This window comes from Chiloscyllium plagiosum, chromosome 19, assembly GCF_004010195.1.
Source record: "Chiloscyllium plagiosum isolate BGI_BamShark_2017 chromosome 19, ASM401019v2, whole genome shotgun sequence".
NCBI lineage: Eukaryota > Metazoa > Chordata > Chondrichthyes > Orectolobiformes > Hemiscylliidae > Chiloscyllium > Chiloscyllium plagiosum.
The window spans coordinates 15,360,136-15,384,119 of NC_057728.1; the positions used below are offsets into that span (position 1 = coordinate 15,360,136).

General features: G+C 42.1%; 1 protein-coding gene across 27 annotated transcripts in view; it reads left to right on the top strand.

Annotated features, from left to right (window-relative positions):
* The window catches only part of cadps2 (Ca++-dependent secretion activator 2), a 724,760-nt gene that overhangs the window by 237,666 nt on the left and 463,110 nt on the right, over nt 1–23,984 (top strand). For all 27 annotated transcript variants that reach the window (XM_043709173.1, XM_043709174.1, XM_043709162.1 and 24 more), the window contains exon 3: nt 18,830–19,162. In XM_043709173.1, the coding sequence (XP_043565108.1) occupies nt 18,830–19,162 (333 nt within the window). The remainder of the gene's footprint in view (nt 1–18,829; nt 19,163–23,984) is intronic.

Sequence of the window (23,984 nt, forward strand, 5' to 3'; positions counted from 1 at the left end):
CATGGGAGGCTGGCCAGGCTTGCATTGGAGTAGCTAATGTCAATGGATGGTGCTTTCGTCAAGAGATGAGCTGAGGTGGAATGAATGGATGAATGGAGTGGATATGCGGTTAGTAACACATCATGGGATCAAATACATGAGGTTTCCAATCAGTTCCGTCCAGCATCAGACCACTACCAGGGAGAGAGATAGAATCAGTGACAACACTGGGTCAGTAATGCCAGCGCAGTGGATGTGAAACCATTCCAGGTGATTCTCTGAACTTTGTTCACCTCTGTTAGATAACAGCAGAGATATGTTCCAGGAGGATAATTTGCAAGATTATGTTGAGGACTCCCTCTTCTCTTTTTAAACATAAAGTTAGAACAAAACAATTGAAGTACTTTTCAGTAAGTTTTGCTGACTAATACCTGAAAAGTCTGTGATAAAATCTGTGTGGAATCAAAATCAATTGATGCAATATGACTGTTAATGTGTTTGACAGTATGAAGAGTTATTACTGTAATGGTATTACAAAAGTGACTAAACATGTGGATTATTTGGGATGTTCTGAGATTATAACAGTGATGTATAATTTCATTGGGACATGAACAGATTTACCCCTGATTTTGAACCAACTGCTGGGTTTTTGTGTGGTCAGTCCTACTGCTTGATACGAAAGAATGTACTTTTCCAGCATATTTTTCCACTGGAAACACTGAGTAAGTTTGGCAATGTGTGTTGAGAGTTTTTTAAAAATTCATTCACAGGATGACAGTGTCACAGGTTAGGCTAGTATTTACAGCCGATCCCGAATTGTCCAGAGGGCAGTTGAGTCAATGACATTGCTGTAGGTCTAAAGTCACATTTAGTCCAGATCAGGTAAGGATGTCAGTTTCCTTCCCTGAAGGATATTAGTGGAGTGATGGATTTTTCCAACAATTGGTGAATTTAAATTCCACCATCTGCAGTAGCACGATTCGAACCTGAGTCCCCAGGACATTCTGTGGATCTCTGGATTGACAGTCCAACGATAATGCCACTAGGCCATCACCTCCCCTGAAGAGAGCAAATCAGAGTTGCAAGTTTTGGTTGTAAACTTCCTTTAAGAGCTAGAAAATGCTGGAGCTGCAAAACTTTCAATCAAGTTTCAGATAAAAGGGTGCAAGGTGTGAAGAAATTAACAAAAGGAGAAGGTGTATGATGGAATAGGAGCAAGAATGATTAAATGACAAAAGTTTGAAGAAATTAAGCAATAATAATTCTAATTTCAAACATCAGAATAGTTGAAGGAATACATTCACCTCATGATTCACACAAACGTAGAATTCCATCCATTGCTTCTAAAGGTTCCAGAAAAACTCTAGCAGATTAGCCCAGACTGTGTCAATTTCTGACATCAGTTTGTGTTTATGCCTCCTTATCTTCCACATCAGATACACCAAGAGTTATTTTAGATCATTTCATTAACCAAGAGTCACAATCATGAAAAAAATTCAATCAAATTAATAAGGTAGCAGTGGAACTTGGTTGCTCTCAGAATGGGTTCTTTTCTGGATTGTGAAGAAGACTTTTTCTCAAAGAATCCTATTCCCACTAAAAACAAATATACTATAATGCTCTTGTACTTTATTTAACTTCAAATTATTTGTATCATGAAATGCTCGTGATGTCTGTATATTCCTTAAGGTAAATCTTATGAGACTTTCTCCTATCCCAGGTTCTGCTGAATTCAGCAGGCACAGTTTTGCTGACAATGGCATCACTAAGAGTAGCCATTTATGATAGATGATTTTATTCCTCTGCTTTGTAGAAGCCTGAATTTTAAAACAAAGTTTGTTCAGAACTTAGAAAAAGGTGAAAATCTGGGAGATTATTTCTCTGCTGGAGCTTCTGATCACTTTTGATCGAGAAGCAGTACAGTAGGAAAATTCGTCATTTCTTTAAAATATCTTTTCAATCGGTGTTTAGTTCCAAACTTATTCAACAGGACTTTCAAGAGTTTGCATCAATTCAATAATAAGGACACTAGAATTCTCCTGGATTACCTCTAGAGTTGGAATTGAGATGCTTATTTCTCTCAATATATGTTAATACTTTAGATCTTGGTGTGCAGAGGACAGTGTTGAAATTTGCAAAACTGAGAGTAGATCAGTGTCAAACTCCAGCAAACATAGACAAACTGGTAGAGTGAGCAGATAGGACAGATGTGAAGTAGTGTGACATGATGCATTTTGTTAAGAAGAATACACACAGACAATATATCATAAAGGGTACCATATTTAAGGGCATGTTGGTATAGATGGACCTGGATGGCGCATGGATCAGTGAAGGTGGTAGGGCATGGCTGGAGAGCATTTGGCAGAACATTGATTTTCAACCAGTGTGCTATGGCAAGGCAAGACGCATGCTGCAACATTTTCGGGGGCAGCGCTGCGTCACCTGACCATCGAGGTTGTGACCATGTTTCCTCTGGAGCCTCAGTGTCTGTTATTGAAGGCACTATCTGCTGACATCAGGCGCTCCAGGGATGAGAAACTATACATGTAAGAATAGACTGGAAAGGATTGAGATTTTCTCCTTGGAGACAAGGTGAAGAAGACATATAATGACTCAGAGGTGCCGGTGTTGGACTGGGGTGGACAAAGTTAAAAAAAATTACACGACACCAGGTTATAGTCCAACAGGTTTATTTGGAAGCATTAGCTTTCAGAGCACTGCTCCTTCATCAGGTGGTTGTGGTGGTTAAGATCATGATCACAGAATTTATAGCCAAAGGAGTCCAGTATCATGGAGATGTGATACATTAAACAATTTTATATTAAATCTTTCATCTTTTATAGTGGGATAATTTGGTTTCTGTTCTTTGATATGTAAATCCCAGAACTTCTTGTAAAATACATTCTCGAGGTAGTCATGGTTTGGAGATGCCGGTGTTGGACTGGGGTGTACAAAGTTAAAAATCACACAACACCAGGTTATAGTCCAACAGGTTTAATTGGAAGCACACTAGCTTTCGGAGCGACGCTCCTTCATCAGGTGATTATGGAGGCTCGATCGTAACACAGAATTTATAGCAAAAATTTGCAGTGTGATGTAACTGAAATTATACATTGAAAAATTGATTGTCTGTTAAGCCTTTCATCTGTTAGAATACAGTGATAGTTTCACTTCTTTCATGTGTAAATCACAAAACCCTTTTTTTAAAAGTTGCATTCTCGAGTTAGCTGTTCACAATGGTGTTAGCTAGACAATATGTTGAAGGTGTTAGCCCCCTGTGTTCTCTGTCTATGACCTGATGTTTAGATTGATTCTAATCTAAAAAGTGAGATAACAGAGTTTTACATAAATTCATGCAGTTTTTGAGCTCAGAGTTCTACATGAATGTATGCAGTTTTTGAGCAAAGTGCAATGTAACTCTGCAAGTACAAATTCACCACACAAAATATATGTGTGCATGTGGGTCTTTGTCTGTCTGTGTGTGTCTGTCTGTCTGGGTGTGTGTGTGTGTGCCTGTGTGTGAGGAGAATGTATCATGCAGTGGGGTCACCTGTAGTGTGACATGAACGCAAGTCCTGGTTGAGATCATTTCCATGAACCCATGGTGAGGAGTCACTGAAACAACTACACACTGATATCAATGAATTTCATCCCACCATCAGACTTACCATGGACTACTCTTTCATTTCCATATCTGTCTCATTCTTGGACACATGCATCTCTACGAAGAATGGGCACCTCAAACATCACTGTACCGCAAACCCATGGATTACCTCACGATGCTACACTAGCTTCCACCCGAAACATATTAAAGCAGCCATCCTCTACAGACAAGCCCTATGCACACACAGGATCTGATCAGATGAGGAACGTAATGGACACTTGAAAATGCTCAAGGATGCCCTCTTTAGAACGGGGTATGATGCACAACTCATCGACTGCTAGTTCCAACATGTCACACCGAGAAACCGTAATGACCTCCTCAGGAGACAGACATAGGCTGCAACTGACAGGGTACCCCTCGTTTTCCAGTACTTCCCAGGAGCCGAAAGGCTACACCATGTCCTTCGCAGCCTGCAACACATTATTGATGAGGATGAGCACCTCGCCAAGAGGTTCCCCACACCTCCACTTCTCACCTTTAAACAACCGCCAAACCTTAAATAGATCCTTGTGCGCAGCAAACTGCCCAGCATTCAGGACAACAACACCGTCCAATCCTGTCGCAGCAGCAGCAGCTGCAAGGCGTGTCAAAGTATCAACACTGGTAACACCATTACACATGGACTCACCTCCCACCGTGTATGCAGTTAGTACTCACGTGACTCGGCCAGCATGGTCTATCTCATACGCTGCAGGCAAGGATGCCCTGAGGCATAGTACATTGGCAAGACAGAGCAGATGCTACGACAACAGATGAATGGACACCACACAACAATCAGTAGACAGGAGTGTTCCCTCTCAGTTGGGGAACACTTCAGCAGTTGGGGAACACTTCATTTGTCTTTGAACCTTCAGGTGACCATCCTCCAAGGCGGACTTCGGGGCAGGCAGCAGCAGTGAAAAGTGGTCGAGCAGAAGCTGATAGCAAAGTTCGGTACCCATGAGGATAGCTTCAACTGGGACCTTGGGTTCATGTCATACTACAGGTGACCCCACTGCATGATACACTCTATCACATACACACGCATTCACACACACACACTCCTACATACTCAACCCCATGTAGACCCTCCCATATACACAAGCTCTCTCTCTCTCTCTCACTCTCATATGCACAGACATACACCCCCTGCACTCACACCCACACACTCTCACCGACACATACCCCATCACACTCACATACCTGCTTAACCAAGTTTACACACATGCTCTATCATGTGCACTCACACCCACATGCACACTCATTCTGTTGCTCCTACACACGTGCACACAAAAGTTTATGGGGTGAATTTGCTTTTGCAGAATTGCACTTTATTTTGCTCAAAAACTTCATGAATCCATGTAAAACTCTGTAAAACTATGCAGAGGGCTTGTCAGTCTGACTAAATATTGATTCACAGACAGACTTCGTTAGAAAAGCTGAACTGCCTTGAGAATGTAATTTAAAAGAAGTTCTGGGATTTACATATCAAGGAACAGGAGCCAGCATATCCCATTAGAAAAGATGAAAGATTCAAACTAAAATTGTTTAATGTATCACATCTCCATGACACTGGACCCTTTGGCTATAGATTCTGTGATTATGATCTTCATCTCCACAACCACCTGATGAAGGAACGGCGCTCCGAAAACTAGTCCTTCCAAATAAGCCTGTAGGGCATATCATGGAAGTTTTAAGAATCATGGGAAGTCTGGATATGGGAAACAAAACTGTTCCCAATCATAAAATAATTGATATAGTGAAAGTACAGATTTAAAGTGATTTGCAAATAAGTTGTGAGAAAAGACTTTCTCACACTGAGTATTTTGAGTCTGGATTGCACTGTCTAGACGTGCAGCAGACTCAATTGAGGTATTGAAGATGCGAATTTGAATAGAAACAATGTGCACTAGTGTGAGGAATAGGCATGAGTCTGGGACTAAGACACAATGCTCATTAAGAGCTGATGCAGACATGATGGGCTGAATGGCCTCCTGTATTATTAACAATTCTATGATGTCTGTGTATCCTGTTCTACTTAGTTTAAGTCTTTTAGTTAATTACTTCAGTATAGAACACCCAAAAGAACTATATCAATAGAGTAGAGTAGCTGTTGGAAAATATAGAAGTGGAGGAGAGGATGGCTTCAGAGGACAGTGGATTTGGTCAATGACTTTGAGCAGTTAATGGTGAGGTGTAGTCGCAAGTTAATTCAGTGTATATGTATGCCTCTGCCTGTCTCAACCGCAACCGGGATGGTGGTCTGTGCCACATAGTTCCACAGGACAGTAGACGTCCATTAAAATATTCCCTTTTACTCCTGGGATCTTGTAGCATCTCAACTAGAATACAAATAAAAGCCAGCCTTTTAGATGTCCAATGCTTTAGCTTTTTGTTCAATTCCCTGCTCACAAGTTGTGAATGCAATAATAAAGTTTAGTTAATGCTATGGGTTATGCTTTAAATGTGTTTTGTTGGCAGGGTGTTATAAACATTTTAGAATTAGAGTAGTCTTTGTAGACATGTGAACTGTGCAGTCAAAAGTTTGTAATGTCACCACTTTGCCGCCATCTTAGGTACAGGGTACCAAGGTACAGATACTTTAAGCGTTTGTTGCAGAATTGAAAGAGTAAAAAAATTAGTCTTGCATAGGAATACAAAGTTTTAAAAATTACTTGAATTACTCCAGGTCCAGAACAAGAATAAAAGTTTATTTTTAAAAGGCACTCAAATTATAATCCTTTTCACTGAGTCCCTGCCCGATGGGCTGCAGAACATGAGGCCTTGCTGCCTGCACGTGCTGACCTTCTGCCTGACTCATCTCCGAGACCCATCTCCAGGTCAGCTTGGGTTCAGACTGTGTCCTGCTCCAGACTCTGGCCTGTGACGTGTCTCTGGGACCCATCTCCCAGACAGGTCTAAGCTCAGACTAACTCCTGCATCAGGCAACCCGCCCCTGGGACTCGTCTAGCATGCTGGCATGGCCTCCAACTTGTCTCCTGCACTAGGCTGGACTTGGACTTGCCTCCATTCTCCATTCCCTCCAAACCTCACAGTACAGGTGGATATTCCCATTCAGAAAATGCCCCAGCATTCAGGAAATGGCACTGATAAGAAGCTGTTATTGCCCATTGGTAAGCTGCGGTTGAAAAGCCTCTGATCTGGGTTTCTCAACTGCGCAGTTGTTAATTTTCAAATATTCATGTTGCTGCTGTACTAATAAACCTTTTGACACTGAAACATAGAATAAATTGCTAAGTAGCTGCTTGAGAACTATTAAGGGTATGTTATTACTAATGTGCTGCAATTGGTTGCTAACTAATTGAGACAGAGCAATGCCAGTTTGGTAATGCAGTATTCCTCCCGTACCTGTGGGGGATGTGTTCCTACTGCGGAAGCCCAAAACTGCGGATAGGTGCGAACCCATTCAGTTAAACAGGAAATTTACCTTCCTGACTGCCCCTGGTCCCTGGTTCCAGAAGGTTCCCTATAATATGTTCGGGCGGTGGTAAACTGCAGGTAACTGAAATCGTGGAAACCGGACCCATGGATACGAGGGTCATCCTGTACTTTGAAAATTGTGATGACAAGTACGTCTCCTCTTACTTTGGACATGTGTAAATTGGTATTTATGGTGATTATTTCCTTTATCAAGATAATGGGTCATTGACATTGCGGAATGAACTAGCATTTCCTCTTTGGCCATCCGTTCTGAAGGTGTGTTTGGTCACCTTGGCTGTGCATGTGCCTCCTTTTCTCTGACGTGCAGCTCAAACTGAGAATTCTACTGTACTAATCCAATGATCCTACACACCCCCCCCCCCCCCCCCCCCACACTGTGGTACCACTCATGAGATTGAGAATGTTCAGAATTGCACTTTGTGGCAGTGACTTTGATCCAGGGCTAAGAAGAGTACATGTTAACTTGCTACCACCTAGTAAATTTGACTTGTTACCTTCCTGAGAAGTGCGTTCTCACCAGATTTTAATTCCGGAAGATAATTGCCCAAATTGAGCCTTTTAAACCAAAGTCCTTCAGTCGTTTAAAATCATCTTTCTGCAAGCTTTGACAGTCTAGTGGTTATTTGGCATTGATTCTTTTTCCTAATAGATGTCAGTTCCAGCTGACAGAGTCTAGGATTAGCTATTAATTAGCTCCCCCATTCTGTCTATCAAAATGTCTTTCTTTCCCCCAATTGACTGTGTGATGTTCAGCTATCTGCATTGTTTCAAGCCGTCTAATTATTGTGACTGATTATGTAAAACTTCATTTGGCATCCTGGTTCGAGTGCTTCCTTATCTCTGCATTTGAAAAGGCAACATGTGGATGGTGATGAGATCTGGGCTGATTTGATGTTTCCTTGAAAGGCAACAGCTGACAGATTGAGTTCAAGTAGCACTGCCACACAGCACTGAGGTCCAGATGTTGGTTATTTTTGTATTCAATCCAGGACGATTTAAGCTGTCGTCAAATAAATGATAAATAGAAGGTTTTATTTTTGCAGAGCGTGCAGGAAAAGCTATAAAGCAAACATTTCCATTCACCCATCGTATGTATTTCTAGTATTTTAAACATCTGCGCCCAATATTTACACAGTGTTTGGGTGAGGATATCTGGATAGACATTGTTGGGTTCAATGGAAACATGGTGTCATTGGAGACAGATCCGAGATCCGTGTTTGTGCGTACTATTGAATCTGTACAACTTGTGGAGCAGTATTGCAGGGTGGTTTATAGACAGTGATGGTTGTTTTTGTCATGCCTCACTGGCTAGCAGGCTGGAAATCAAGTCCCACTGTTCCCACAGACGTCACCAAAGTTAATGATTTTAAAGAAAAATATGCCAAATTCGTCTGCCTTACCTGCAACCAAGGCCTTCTGGAGCAGTAGGAGCCATGGGGCAGATCAAGTTGAAGAATTGCTTACCAGTACACCATAAGACCCTAACTCTTTTGTTTTTTAAGAAAAAAGGTATTAATGATATGGATGGAAGACCAATTATAGATAAACCTGTGCAGAGATGTTCTGATACACATCTGGAGCAGGTGGGACTTGAACTCTCAGTTCTTCTTGGCTCAGAATAAGGAACGGAATTCTGTTCCACAAGAGCTGAGGTTTAAGAACCCAACTCTTTTTTAATGTCAGTTTTTAATTGGACTCACTCTTAATGGTTGTTTTTGAGGGGTTTTCTAACTTGGAGTCCGTCCTCCCTTCAAACTGTTCTCTATCATTATTTTTCATCAACCTGTTCAGTCATGTTCTTACACATCTCTAGGACAACTGGTACTTAACCCCAAACTCTAATTCGATATAAAGTTCACTGAGTGTCATTTATTCTCAATCAACTCTGGAGTTGTTCTGTTTGAACGTCGAAGGGACCTGCATTGATAACTCTTTGCAGTGAGCAGCAAACCTTACTGTGTCCATTGGGTCCAATGGAAAGTAATTAAACTTCATATAAAAACTGAAGTTCTGCTAAATTGTCAAATCCTGTTCACGGTTGAACCCTCCATCAGAAATTGTCGAATCAATTTATGTGGGTCTTGTCATGACTAGGACTTGCGTTCATGTCTAATTTATTCCCTTAATCCAGAAAATTATAATATTATACTCCAGAGAAGGTGGTTCTTCAATCTGTCATACCTAGGCCTCTGTTTGAAAGAGCTATTCAATATTATTCCACTCCTAAAGTGCTGTAAATATTTCTGATCAAGCGTTACACCCATCTTCCGTGTAAATGTTGCTGTTCAATCTACTTCCACCCGAATTATGCTGATGCTTAGGCATTTGAATATAGATGTAGGGAGTTCTTGATTAGGCCGAAAAAGGAGCAGACAAATAACCTGAGAAACAAATAGTAAGCAATTGGAGATTGAGTTTATAGCAGGTTTGATTGAACAATAAATTAAAGCTAGAATACTCATTGTTTAAATTATCAAACCAACTTTATTATTAAGAATTATGGGTTTGTTTCCTGCTGTTTCAATAGTCAGTTTAGAAAACAAATCAGATTAACTGCCTACACTTAGGTTGCAACAGAATGATAGTGCCTGGCATATTTGGAAGCAAATCAAATAATAAATTCCTGCATTTAGTCTACAAGCACTCAGTTTAATAAGTGTTATATATGCAATATATGCAAAGCAAAAAGTAAATATTCCAATTAAATCTTGTTCCAATTTTCGGTTGGAACAAGATTTAATGCATCATTTCCATATTCTTGCAGTTGATGCATACATCCCAATGCTTGGACATGTCTGAATGTTAAACAATGCAACTATAGTTTATCCAAAGCATCACCCTTTTCCTAATATGACCATCAAATACCTTAATCCATTAGTGAGAAATGTTGCATACTGACAACATGAATGAGCAAGACGCCCTTTGATTGTGAGGCCAGTCAGCACTGATCAAGTTTCAACCTGACCTTCAGATTAAAGACCCTTCCTTTTTTGGCTTAGCATATTTTCATTTGATGTTTCAATCTTCCAGATCTCGACAAGGCTGTCAGATTCTGATGCTGTAGCAAATGGACTGACCTGTTGCAGAGCCAGCTTCTGTAATACCGTAACACTGCTTTTTAAAGTTGCATTGTCCATGTTTTCGAGCTTGTGTCAGTCAGTCCACTTTACAAACTACCTGTGGTCTTTGAAATGCCTTTCACATTGTTTCCGGTGTAATGCCCTGTATAAAACTAGACATTAATATTAATCTGCAAATACCTGATCTTGGATTTCTAAAGCAGGTCTGATTTCTATTTTGAACTCTTTCTTTCCTCACAGTAGTTTTCGAACTGTAATAGTCCAGAATTTATTATCACCTCTGCAATGTTACTGATCCATGCAATTGTACCAATGAATCACAAGAGTAATTGACATCTCTCTCTCAGGCAGGTGAAAGTAAGGACTGCAAATGCTGGAGGTTAGGGTCGAGAGTGTAATACAGGAAAAGCACAGCAAGTCAGGCAGCATTTGAGGAGCAGGAGAATTGACATTTTGGGCAAAAGATCTTCATCAGGAATGAGTCTGGGAGCCTTGGGGGTGGACGGAGGTGGAGCTGGTGGAAGCTAGCTGAGAGTGTGACAGGTGGATGGAGGTTGGGGGGGCATGATGGTGATAGGTCAGAGGGGAGGATGGCGCAGATAGTTGGGAAGGAAGATGGAAGGTAGAACAGGTCATGAGGGTGGTGCCAAGTTGGACAGTTGGATCTGGGATAAGGGGAAATGAGGAAACTGGTGAAATCCACATTGATGCCTTGGTGTTAGAAGTTCCGAGGTGAAAGATGAAGTGTTCTTCCTCCAGTTGTCGGATGGTTAGGGAGTGGCGATAGAGGAGGCCCAGGACCAGCATGTCCTTGACAGAGTGGGAGGGGGAATTGAAATATTCAGCCATGGGCCGTGGGGTTGGTTGGTGCAGGTGTCCTGGAGATGTTCTCTGAACCGCTGTGTGAGTAGGCGTCTTATCTCCCCAATGTAGAGGAGAATGCATCGGGAGCAACAGATTCAGTAAATGACATGTGTGGACGTGCAGGTGAAACTTTGATGAATGTGGAAGGCTCCTTTGGGGCCTTGGATGGAGGTGAGGGAGGAGGTGTGGGCACAGATTTTGCAATTCCTGTGCTGGCAGGGGAATGTGCGCTTGGAGGGGAGGGTGAGTTGGTGGGGGAATGGGACCTGGTGAGGGAGTCATAGAGGGAACAATCTTTACGGAAAGCAGGTAAGGGTAGGGAGGGAAATATATCTCTGGTGGTGGGGTCCGTTTGTAGGTGATGTAAATAGCGAAGGATGATGCGATGTATACGGAGGTTGATGGGGTGGAAGGTGTGGACCGGGGTTGGTGGGAGGTGGTTCTGTCCTTGTTGCAGTTAGAGGGATGGGGTTGAAACGCAGAAGTGTGGGAAGTGGATGAGATGTGTTGGAGAGTGGCATCAATCACATGGGAGGGGAAATTGCGGTCTTTAAAGAAGGAGGCCATCTGGTGTGGTCCTCCTGGAACTAGATGCGGCAGAGGTGGAGGAATTGGGAATAGGGGATGGCATTATTACAGGAGGCAGGGTGGGAGAAGGTGTAGTCAAGGTAGCTGTGGGTGTCGGTGGGTTTGTAGAAGATGTCGGTATTGAGTTGGTCATCGTTGATAGCGATGGAGAGGTCTAGGAATGGAAGAGAAGTATCAGAGATGGTCCAGATGAATTTAAGGTCGGGGTGGAATGTATTGGTGAAGTTGATGAACTGCTCAAACTCCTCACGGGAGCACGAGGTGGCGCCAATGCAGTCATCAATGTAGTGGAGGAAGAGGTGGGGAGTGGTGCCGGTGTAACTCCAGAAGATGGACTGTTCTACATAATCGACAAAGACACAGGCATAGCTGGGGCCCACGCGGGTGCCCATGGCTACCCCTTTCATCTGGAGGAAGAGGGAGGATTCGAAGGAGAAATTGTTGAGGATGAGAACCAGTCCAGCCAAACGAATGAGAGTGTCAGCAGAAGGGTACTGGTGAGGATGTCAGAAAAGGAAAAAAACGGAGGGCTCAGACGCCCTGTCCTCCACCCTCGAACCCCATCCCCCCAACCACAACAAGGACAGAACCCCCCTGGTCCTCACATTCTACCCCACCAATCTCTGTATACATTGCATCATCCTCCGCCATTTCCACCGCCCACAAACAGACCCCACCACTAGAGGTCTATTTACCTCCCCACTCCTATCCGTTTTCCATAAAGACTGTTCCCTCTAATACTCCCTTGTCAGGTCCACACCCCCCACCAACCTACCCTTCCCTCCTGGCACCTTCCCCTGCCACCTCAGGAATTGCAAAACCTGCGCCCACACCTCCCCCCTCACCTCCATCCAAGGCCCCAAAGGAGCCTTCCACATCCATCAAAGTTTCACCTGCATTTCCACACCTATCATTTACTGAATCTGTTGCTCCCGAAGCAGTCTCCTCTACATTGGGGAGACAGGATACCTACTTGTAGAGCGGTTCAGAGAGTATCTCCGGGACACGCGCACCAACCAACCCCACCGTCCTGTGGCCGAACACTTCAACTCCCTCTCCCACCCTGTCAAGGGCATACAGACCTGGGCCTCCTCCATCGCCCGCCACCTGGAGGAAGAATGCCTCGTCTTATGCTTAGGGACTCTCCAACCCCATGGCATCAATGTGGATTTCACCAGTTTCCTCATTTCCCCTGCCCCCACCTTATCCCAGATCCAACCTTCCAACTCGGCAATGCCCTCATGACCTGTCCCACCTGTCTTTCATTCCCACCTATCTGCTCCACCCTCCCCTCTGACCTATCACAATTGTCCCCACCTCCATCCTTCTACTGCACTCTCAGTTACCTTACCCCAGCCCCACCACCCCTCCCTTTTATCTCTCCATCCACGAGATTCCCAGCCTCATTCCTGATGAAGGGCTTTTGCCCAAAATGTTGATTTTCCTGCTCCTCAGCCTGAGGAGCTCCAGCCTGACCTGCTGTGCTTTTCCAGCACCACATTCTTGGTGCTTTCTCAGGCAGCAAGCTTATATATGCCGTCCGTTTAATTATACATTACATATATCACAGCCAAAGCCAGTCTGGATTTAGTCTGGGAGTGATGGTCTCATCCATCTGTTGGAGTAACCAAGGGGGGAGCTTTGTGTTACTTTTTTTCCAAGAGGTCAAATGGTATTACATTCAAAGCATGCATTGATAGTAATGAACCATCTGTTCTATTAAGCCTCCAGCAGTCTGAAAATTCTGCTCTTGAGCTTATAGTTAATCACAGCCAATGGTGCTAGTAATCACTGGGATTTTTATCAAGGATCACCCACGGATTCTTGGAGATAAATGAATGTGGGCAGGACTAGGGTCATGACAAGTGGCGTCTCCATTGACGGTGTTGGGGCTTTGGATACCAGGGCAGAGTGTGCTCTCTTGGGTGCTTGAAACCCTTCCCCCAATGTCCTTGGGGATGCTAGGTTCCTTAATTAGGCATGGATTATCCGGGGATAAGGACCCCTCTGGAAGGCACCTCGCAAAATTCCCGACTCGAATTTGATCAGTGTAGAATTTCCAACCCTCTTCCTATTGTTTGATCAGATGTTCCATCTTCATCCTCCCAAATCTGCCAGGATGGAGTCATTAAATTCCAAACATACTTGTGGTTAAAACGAAAGTTAGCATTGCGAGGCATCCTGATATGTAAAGAATTTCCTGCAGGACCACAATGACTAAAGTTGAAACTCTGATGCTTTTCTTTGGAATAGTGTCATGTGAATTTTAATATTCAGCTGAACCGGTAGACGAGTGCTGGTTTGAACATCATGTGAAAGCGCCTTTGACAATGCAGAACTTCTTCAAAACAACACTCGAGTGACTGGGTGGATTTTTGGTGCTTCACCCATGGAGTGATCAAAGAGATGTATAACATGGAAACAAACTCTTCAGCCCAGCTCTCCCATGCCAACCAGCTATCCTAAACTAATCTAGTCCTATTTGCCAGCATTTGGTCCATATCCCTCTAAACCTTTCCTAAACATATTCCAATCCAAATGCCTTTTAAATGTTATAATTGTACCAGGTCATTCTGTGGCAGCTCATTCCATACACACACCAACTTCTGTGTGAAAATGTTGCCCCTTAGGCCCCTTTTAAATCTTTCCCCTCTCACCCGAAACCTTTGCCGTTTAGTTCTGGACTCCCCCATCCAAGGAAAATACCTTGTCTATTTACCCTATCCATGCCTCTGCCTTGAAACAAGAACCTTACTGTTGTTTTCAAAGTGTCAATATTTTTAATCAACTTGTTCAGAGATGCTACTATATATCTCTAGAGCAGATGGAACCTGAGTCTTTTGGCCCAGAGTTGGGTACATGACTGCTGCCCTCAAGGACCTTTTCCTTAGAGAGAAATTGTAGCATGATGTTCAAAATGCAGAATTGTTTGCAATAGAAGCATCCCTTTGTATCTGTCTGAGAATCTCCATCTTACTTTGTACATGGCTCATGTACCTGTGACTGTAGCTGGAACAATATTGTGCTTGTCGGGCTCAGGCACAGTCCTGGGCATCTGTCACTGACGTGTTGCCAGAGAAATGGCATGTGCCAGGAAGCAGCCAACCATGGACCCTGAACCACATTTCAGCTACCCCATTGGAACCAGGAGCAGCAGGGTCGCTGGAATGAAACATTAGTGCAAAGACAAGTGCTCCGAATTGTGGTGAAATAATACTTTACAAATGATCTTGTGCGTTATTAAGTAAATACTGTCTGCAGTCTGAAGGGAAAAGAATTGCCTTTTAACAGGCTGACAGTGTTCAGTTTTGTCTTTAGAATTGGACAATGGCCTTTATCATCTCTGCGTGACTCCTTGCGTTTAAACTGATGAATATTTACTGGATTAAAAGAGCACACCTTAAGAAACAACAAAGGAGGATTAAATAATGAGTAATTGTTCCATATGTCCCAATTTTATCTAACAATACCCTGTGAAAATGTCATATAATCATGAGTAATTTGCAACAAGTCTGCACAGATTCTGAAACAATTGGTGCTGATCTAGAGTTATGTTTCACAAATTCAAATGCTTATCCTTTACACTAAAATTTCATTTTATTGGCTTTCATTTTAGGAAATAAATTTCATTAACTTAATAATATTTGAATTTATTTAAAACCTAGAATTCAACATGTCCTGAGTATTTCCCATATCAAATAACTTGGAAGTGCATTAATTTAATAAAAGGAGTAGTTTTCACATAGTCGCTTGCTAGTGATATTACAGTTGTTAGTTCTCTGTTCAATCTATTCATTTGGATTTCTTAAATGTAAGGAATGGCTCAATTGGCTGGAAGTTGGTTTGCGATACAGAATGATACCAACAGCTTGTGTTCATTTCCATTTCCATTATCAGTGTGGCAGGTAACTATTAAGGACCCTCCATCTTCCCTCACCTGATGCATGGTGATCCTCAGGTTAAATCATTGCCAGTCATCTCTCTGTAATGAGTGAGCAGCCCTATTGTCCGTTAGAACTATAGTGGCTTTATTAGACACTCAATGTCTTGGAGGTTAATGTATATTTTGAAAAACACTATGCAGTTTCCATTGATGTTGAGAATGCTTCCTTACTGATATCATATTTTGTCACATTTGTGTTTCCTTGTGTTTTGTCATTGTTCATTTTACTTTCCTCTGCCAACACCTATGATAAAATCAACTATGTAAACATTGACACTGTAAGTCAATCTTTCTGCATTGGTGGTGCTGTAGTACCTCAGCTTTACATCTTACATAATACTTGTATACAGTAGAATCTCAATTATCCGAACGAGATGGGCGGGGATTTTTGTTTGGATAATTGATTGTGCGGATAACAGGAAACAAGTGGTAATTTATAAGTGCCGGTTATGGAACATTTCTCAGTTATCCGGCAACATAGTCATTTAACTGATAACTGAATGCTGAGTTGCCTAATGCCATTTTTACAGGACCTTGAGATCTTGATTGGATAATCTGTAATTCGGATAATCGATGTCCGGATAATCAAGGTTTTATTGTAATAGGAAAACACCTGTACTCCAACAAACGCTACTTCTCACGGTGTTGTAAATTTTAACCATTTAACTATGAAGCCTGTAAAATTAGCAGTATTTGTTAACTGGCGATCACTTTTAGAATAAGGATTGAATAATCCTTGCATTGTGTAGTCTGTTTTTAATCTCACTTCATTGAATACTGCGCTATTTTCACTAATGGCAATCCCAGAATCATACAATTCCTACATTATGGAAGCAGGCCGTTTGGCCCATCAAGTCCACATTGAGCCTCCAAAGTGCATCCCACCAAGACCTACCGCCCCTATCCTTACCTTGTACCTCTGCATTTCCCAAGGCTAACACACCTAACCTACATATCCCTGTACATTATGAATAATTTAGCATAGCTAATCCACCTTACCTGCAGTATTTGGACTGTGGAAGGAAACCGGAGCGCGCAGAGGCAACCCATGCAGACATGGGGAGAACATGCAAAGTCCACTCAGATGGTCGCCCGAAGGCAGAATCGAACCTGGGTCCCTGGTGCTGTGAGGCAGCAGCGCTAACCATTGAGTCATCATGCCACCCAAAAATAGTCTTCAAGCAAAAGGCAAAAAGAAAATCATGAAATGGTAAACAGTGGAAAAGGTAGAATTTCTATCAATATGCACGAAGAGAAATAACCAATTTATGTTTTAAAGACATAATTGGAACTGGAAGAGAAGAAAATAGTATGGAGCACAGAAAAGGGTGAAATCTCCCATTGTGATTGGAATTTGAAAAAACTTTGCATCTTTTTCCTTGTATGGACTATTACTTTAGTTTTCAGTTTGTATTGTGGGTTTGATTATAGTACTATGCCCATAAATATATGCCAACTCTCTGACTTAGGCGGAATTTAAGGATTCTTAGCAAGCTTTTGGCAATCTGTCCAGAATAACAAACAGAGCAACCTTTCTGATTCCTTTGCAGCTACATGGGATTCTACTCCTGCAGAATCAAGGGAGTGATCAACTCTCTCAAATTAAATTTCATGTGGCGTAACTTTAAACTCACCACCTACCTCAGGGAAGGGTTGAGGCAATAAAATGTAGGTGCATTTAAGAGGAAATAAGCCAGGCGCATGAGGAAGTAGTTAATATGTTGATAGCCTCTTGCACTTGACATCATTCTCTCTCCACCCTTCAGGCTCTCTGTCTGTATTCCTGATGAAGGGCTTTTGCCCGAAACGTCAATTTTACTGATCCTCGGATGCTGCCTGAACTGCTGTGCTCTTCCAACACCACTAATCCAGAATCATTCTGATGTGGGCCATAATCACCAATTTTGCAATATGGCTGTACCTATGTTGTTAATTTCTGTGAACAAATGAATGAATAACTATATTGTAACACATTTACAGGAGAAATTATTATTATCTGGTTCCTTAAAAAGAACAATCATAAAGGGTTGCATGCATGACTATAAATTAGAAATTCACTCACTGCTGCAGAGCTAATGTGACATGTTCATGTATCTTGGTGGCTAGTTGTCTGCCTGTTTGTCCATTGTAGTATTTGTTACAGTTCTTGCAAGGTATTTTGTAAATGACATTAGTTTTGCTTGTTGTCTGTATAGGGTATTTTAAATTCATGAGCTGCTCTATCAGTGTGTTGATGGGTTTGTGGACTACCATGATACCAAGGGATCTGAGTAGTCTGGCAGTCATTTCTGAGATGTCTTTGATGTAGGGGAGAGTGGCTAAGGTGTCCAGATGAGTTTTGTCTGCTTGTTTGGGTTTGTTGCTGAGAAATCGGTGGACTGTGTTCATTGGGTACCCATTCTTTTTGAATACACTGTATAGGTGGTTTTCCTCGCTCTTTATAGTTCTCTGTGCTGCAGTGTGTGGTGGCTCATTGAAATAATGTTCTACTACAGCTTTGTTTGTGGATGTTGGAATGATTGCTTCTGCAGATCAGTATTTGGTCCATATGTGGTGGTTTCTAGCACACGCTGGTTGGAAGATCCCCATTGACTGTTCGCTCTACTGCGACATCTAGGAATGGTAGTTTGTTGTTGTTTTCCTCCTCCTTAGTGAATTTTAGTGATGTAAGTAGCATTGACTGGGCCAGTTTTTATTGCCCATTCCTAATTGCTGAGATGTCAGTAGAGAGACAACCATATTTCATTGGGTCTACAGTCACATGTGGCCAAAACAGGTAGGGATGGCATACTTATTTCTCAAAGGGCATTAATGAACCAGATGGGTTTTTACAACAATCAACTGTGATTACATACTTGTTGAAGTATTTCACTCCATATTTTTATTTTATTGCATTTACATTTCACCATTTGCCATGGAGGGACTTGAACTGTTCTTTTAATAGCTTCACTAAGGCGATTTTATTTGCATCATTCTATACAAGGTTTCTGGTTTTCTAAAAAATAGTTCTGTAGACCATTCCATCATTGATTGTTTTTACAATTGGAATACTTAAAGCTTCTTCTCAGTTTTTGAGTTCTGTATTGTTTTGAGGACTATTTTTAGACTGACAAAGGTCCGTAGCTAAAATGTTAGCCTGTTTTATTGCTCTTTACAAATGACAATGGAGGTGTTCTGCATTGCCAACATTTTCTGTGGCTGTCTGTGCTTTTTCTGCTAAGTTATGTACAGCTGAAATGTGATAATTTGCTTTTCTTTTCCCCAATCCAGAGTTTTCTCAAAAGTGATCGTGTGGCCAGGATGGTTCACAGCGGAGGGTGTTCTGCAAATGACTTTCGAGATGTCTTTAAAAAGAACATTGAAAAGCGAGTGCGCAGTTTGCCAGAGATCGATGGCCTCAGCAAGGAGACGGTGCTCAGTTCCTGGATGGCCAAGTTTGATGCTATTTACAGAGGCGAGGAAGATCTGCGCAGTAAGCCAACACGGATGGCCATGAGTGCAGTGTCAGAGCTCATTCTTAGCAAGGAGCAGTTGTATGAAATGTTCCAGCAGATCCTTGGGATTAAGAAAATTGAACATCAATTGCTTTACAATGCTTGCCAGGTAAGCTGCTGAGCCAGGTTTTCATATTGACCTTAAAAAGCATGGCAGTAGCATCATTTTATAGTGATGTAGCCCAGGTTACACTGCTATATAATTTCTAATAGACTAATGTTACTCCTTTACAATGTACATAATGGATTTTAAAGTTCATTAAAGTTAAAATTGATGCCACTGTAATCTGATTGTATAATATTACTTCCAGGTTTGGTGAAAGTAAAGAAATGGCATGGAATTGAATTTTTATTTATAAGGCATCTTTCATGATCTCATGCCACTTTGGAAGGTCTCACAGTTACTAAAGGACTTTTGAAGCACAGTCACTATTGTTACACAGGTGCCTGTTTCTCCACAACTAGATCTCTCAAAATAAGCAATCAGTTAAATGGCTTCAGTGATGTTGCTTGAAGGTTAAGCATAGACTAGAGTACTTGGTGAGTGTTTTAAAAAATTCTCAAGGTCAGGTTCGTAGGAGAGTAGTCTGACACAGAACAAACGACCAAGAGGCGAGTCTGCTAGAATATGAGCATTTTATTCCCCGCAGCGTCGCCACAACCAGGTCTCATACTTACAACGGGTCTGGCTTATACTCACTCTACATGTTACCGGAACTGGGAGCCGTCAGTTCTCGTAGAGCGGTTGCCAACAACCCACGCTCGGCGGTTAAACGTAACCCCGGAGCAGACTCACTGAACTGGAGACTTTTCCAGCTGATATACTCTTTTCCAGATATAAACATTCATGTGAACAGCAGAGCAAGGCTAAAAAACACATTCCATTCTGGTTACATACAGATAAGAAGATTCACACGGGGAGGTGTGTAATAAGATTCACACGGGACTAAGCAACACCTCCATTCCGGTTAGATTCACACATGTATTGGGACATAATTTTTAACCGTTTCACCACAGTGAGGCATTCAGCAGTTCCCTGATATTGTGCAATATGATCGTTTATGCACACCTGACCAGACAGAGAGCACTTTAGTTTATAATCTCACTCAATAAAAAGGACTTCGAATAGGAGGAACACTTCACCTTGCCATGTAATGAATCTGCCTGCTGCTAGAGTTGACTCTATCGGAGGTTGGACTGTGGAAGACTGGGAGGGCGGAGGCCAGCAGATTAGCTATGTTGGAACTCACTGCAAGAACCCCTTGAGTGTGCACATTGCCCTGGTTTAACAGGGAATATCAGTTGCTGTGGCACTCTTTGGAGGAGACTCCAGTGGATGGCATCATACAATGAGACTCTGATTGCGGTCAGGAGTTGTCTTTAAAATAATGCATTTGGATTTTCTTTTTTTGCAAAGTGAAGATTCCAAAGTCCAACAATAACCCACTATTCTGCCATTTCTGGGGGTTGAAGTAAGCGTGTAATAAAATGACATTGAATCTTGGAACTCCAGCTTTGGCGAAGGGTCAGGTCACAATGCCCTGGAAGTCCTGTGTGATTTGTTTATTCCAAAGTGATTTTGTTGCCAGCAGTGAATCTCATAGCAATTTGTTCTGGTTGACAGGCTGCTGGAGATTGAACTGCATGATTTAAAGTTGAATACTCCTGGAGATTGAACTGCATGATTTAAAGTGGTATACTTCTGTATCATGTGAACATTCTGAACTCTGCCAAGTGTAAATCAGTCCCGGAACTGGCATTGTTATCACCTTTCGGACTGCGGGCAGTAATACAATGCCAAATTATGAGCAGTTCTTCTGCTGTGCTTTAGTTTCCATGATTTGGGCACTGGACTCGGGTTACCTGAAGTAATTTAAGCTGGGATCCTTTGGAGAGAAGTGATGCTACTTTTACTGATTCCAGGAGGAAAGACGAGCTGCTCATCAGTTTAGTGAGATAACTGGTGAAAGTCAGAAATGTGAATCCATCACTGATAGTCGTATAATAACCAATGTCAAGAGTGTGGTGCTGGAAAAGCACAGCAGGTCAGGCAGCATCTGAGGAGCAGGAGAATTGACATTTCAGGAATAAGATTCCTGATGAAGGGCTTACGCTTGAAACATTGATTCTCCTGCTCCTCTGATGCTGCCTGACCTGCCGTTCATTTCCAACGCCACACTCTCGACTCTGATCTCCAGCATCTGCAGTCCTCACTTTCTCCCAGTATAAAGACCAACGTTTGACTCATTCAGTGGAATACTTCAAGTTGGTGTTGTAAGGTTCCTGGGTACCCATATGTGCAGGAAGCTCTCTTAGTTGCAGCAACTTGAATTCCAGGTTTCTGAACTTGAACTGCAGCTGGTGTCATTGGTGTGTCTGGTTGAGAAACCCATGGATAGCATCTTTATAGATGTGACCCCATAATTTATGACTATGCAGCAGAGAAGGAATTGGTGACTGTAAGGGACTCGTGAATCGGCAGGCAGGTAGTACAGGAAACCCCTCTTCAGCCAGCATTCTGTTCTGAAAGTCGGTGGAAGTGTTGGCTCCTCAGGAGGGTACAGTTAGATCCATGTTTGTGGCCATTGTGACAATGCTGCCCCTTCCACAAGGTTATTTTGTTCTTATTTCTTTTCAAGAGAAGTGGTAAAGGCAGAGGTGTCGATAGTTCTGGAAGCGGCTACTTTAAACAATGGCAGGGGAGTGACTAGTTTGCCCAGTTCAGGTTTTATTTTCCAGTTTGGTTTGTTTTAGCAGACAGTCAGAAACTACTGGTAGCAGAGAAGTTGATACTGTTTTAAAAAAAAGGTTCCATGCTTCGATGTATGTTTTCTTGCCTGACTCTTCTCTTTGTAACCTCACCTGCCTGCAAGAACCTGAATTTGAATTTACCATTTGCCAAGGGGTGTGTTTTTGGGATGTTGAAGATATTGGAACAACTCCTTTGTTAGCGATTTTGAGTCTGTTGGGTTTCCAAATAGTTAAATTATTCTAAATTCTGTTTTCTTTTGTTGATGTTTCAACCATAGTGTGTAAATCAATTCAGTTTTGCTGGTTTGATGGGCTGTCTTGCTCCTGGAATATCCACTTTATGTCTGCCTTTTCAAATAAGAATAGGTTAGGTCTGGGCTACCTCTTTAAAGTGTTTTGTGGGGGTTTGGCTCTGTTTATAACACCATTCATGCCTTAACTGTCCTGGGGCCACAAATAATACTGGAAGAACAATGCTGATTTGAAAAAAAAACAAATTGCAAGGGGGTCAAAATAGATATTTCTGCAGAGAAAGATTAAATCTGAGCTGGGATGTTGCCTTCCTGTGCCAGAGACAAGAATGTCAATGAAGAACTCCAGAGGCCCCTTGAAAAGGGATAGCAGTTGTGTTTAATTTCAGGATCAGTGATTTAAGTCGAAAGAAGTATGCAGCCCTACAGTCAGAATTTAAGGACCTGCATCGGAAATTAGCAAAACAGGATTGCAAAATTAGTAATCTCCAAATTTCTCCCAGTGCCCCACACACAAGTCAGAACAGATATAAGGTAGAGCAGCTGAATTTGTGTTAGAAGGGAGGGCTTTAGATTTTTGAGACATTGGGATCAGCTGCGTGGCAGGTGGCATTGCTACAGCCATGATTAATTGCACCTAAACGACAACTGGACCAATTGCCTTGTGAGGTGATCTGATGTGATGGTGCTTGGGGGAGGGTTCTAACTAACTTGGCAGGAAAGTGGGAACCACAATGTCATACCAGATCAAAATACAAAGAATGCTGAGAAATACAGTTACTTCAAGAAGAGGAAATAGTAAGGTGTTGGGTCAGTTCAGTGTGAGAGGAAAAGTAAAACATTCTAAGTTAGAGTTCCAGTTAGTGCATGTGAATGCTGTAAATAAGACTTGCCAACACAGCTTGGGGAAATGGCTCAGACAAGGTAAAAACTAGGGTTTAAATATTCCTGAATGCAAGATATTCAGGAAAGATAGAAAAGAAAGGAAAGGAAGAGTGTTGGCAATATTGTGTGGGAGAACATTACATGACTACAGCTAAGGCACAAAAAAGAAGCACACTTGCCTTTCTCAGTGTACTCTATATATGACATCAATTAGTGGACAAGATTAAGGGTAACAAATTTACAAGGATTTGCAGAGAAGTGCATGAATTAGAAGGTGGCTATGAAGGGGTACTTGAATTATTTGGATATTGACTGAGGGAGTCATGGTGTAAAGGGCAGAGAGGGGCAACGGTTCAGGATGATGCTGCCTATCCAATGAGCAAGGAGACTGTGCTGAATCTGACTGTTGGGAATAAGTTGGGGCAAGTAGGTTATTTGTCACATTCATTAGGACACATTCATTATATATCATAAGGTCAGGGTTAACAATGGGAAAGGACAAGGGGAATCCAGAATTAGAATAATTAACTGGTGTAAACCAATGGAGTAAGAATGGATCTGAGAGTGATAAATTGGATTCAAAGGTTAGGCATTGAAACTGAACTGAACAATAGACTGCCTTTGTTGAGAATCTGATTCAGTATGTAGATGTACCTACTAGAGAAGGTGCAAAACTTGACCGACTCTTGGGAAATGAGACAGGACAGGTGACTGAGGTGTCAGTGGGGGAGCACTTTGCGGCCAGCGACCATAATTCTATTCGTTTTAAAATAGTGATGGAAAAGGATAGACTAGATCTAAAAGTTGAATTTCTAAATTGGAGAAAGGCCAATTTTGACGGTATTAGGCAAGAACTTTTGAAAGCTGATTGGAGGCAGATGTTCGCAGGTAAAGGGATGGCTGGAAAATGGGAAGCCTTCAGAAATGAGATAACAAGAATCCAGAGAAAGTATATTCCTGTCAGGGTGAAAGGGAAGGCTGGTAGGTATAGGGAATGCTGGATGACTAAAGAAATTGAGGGTTTGGTTAAGAAAAAGAAAGAAG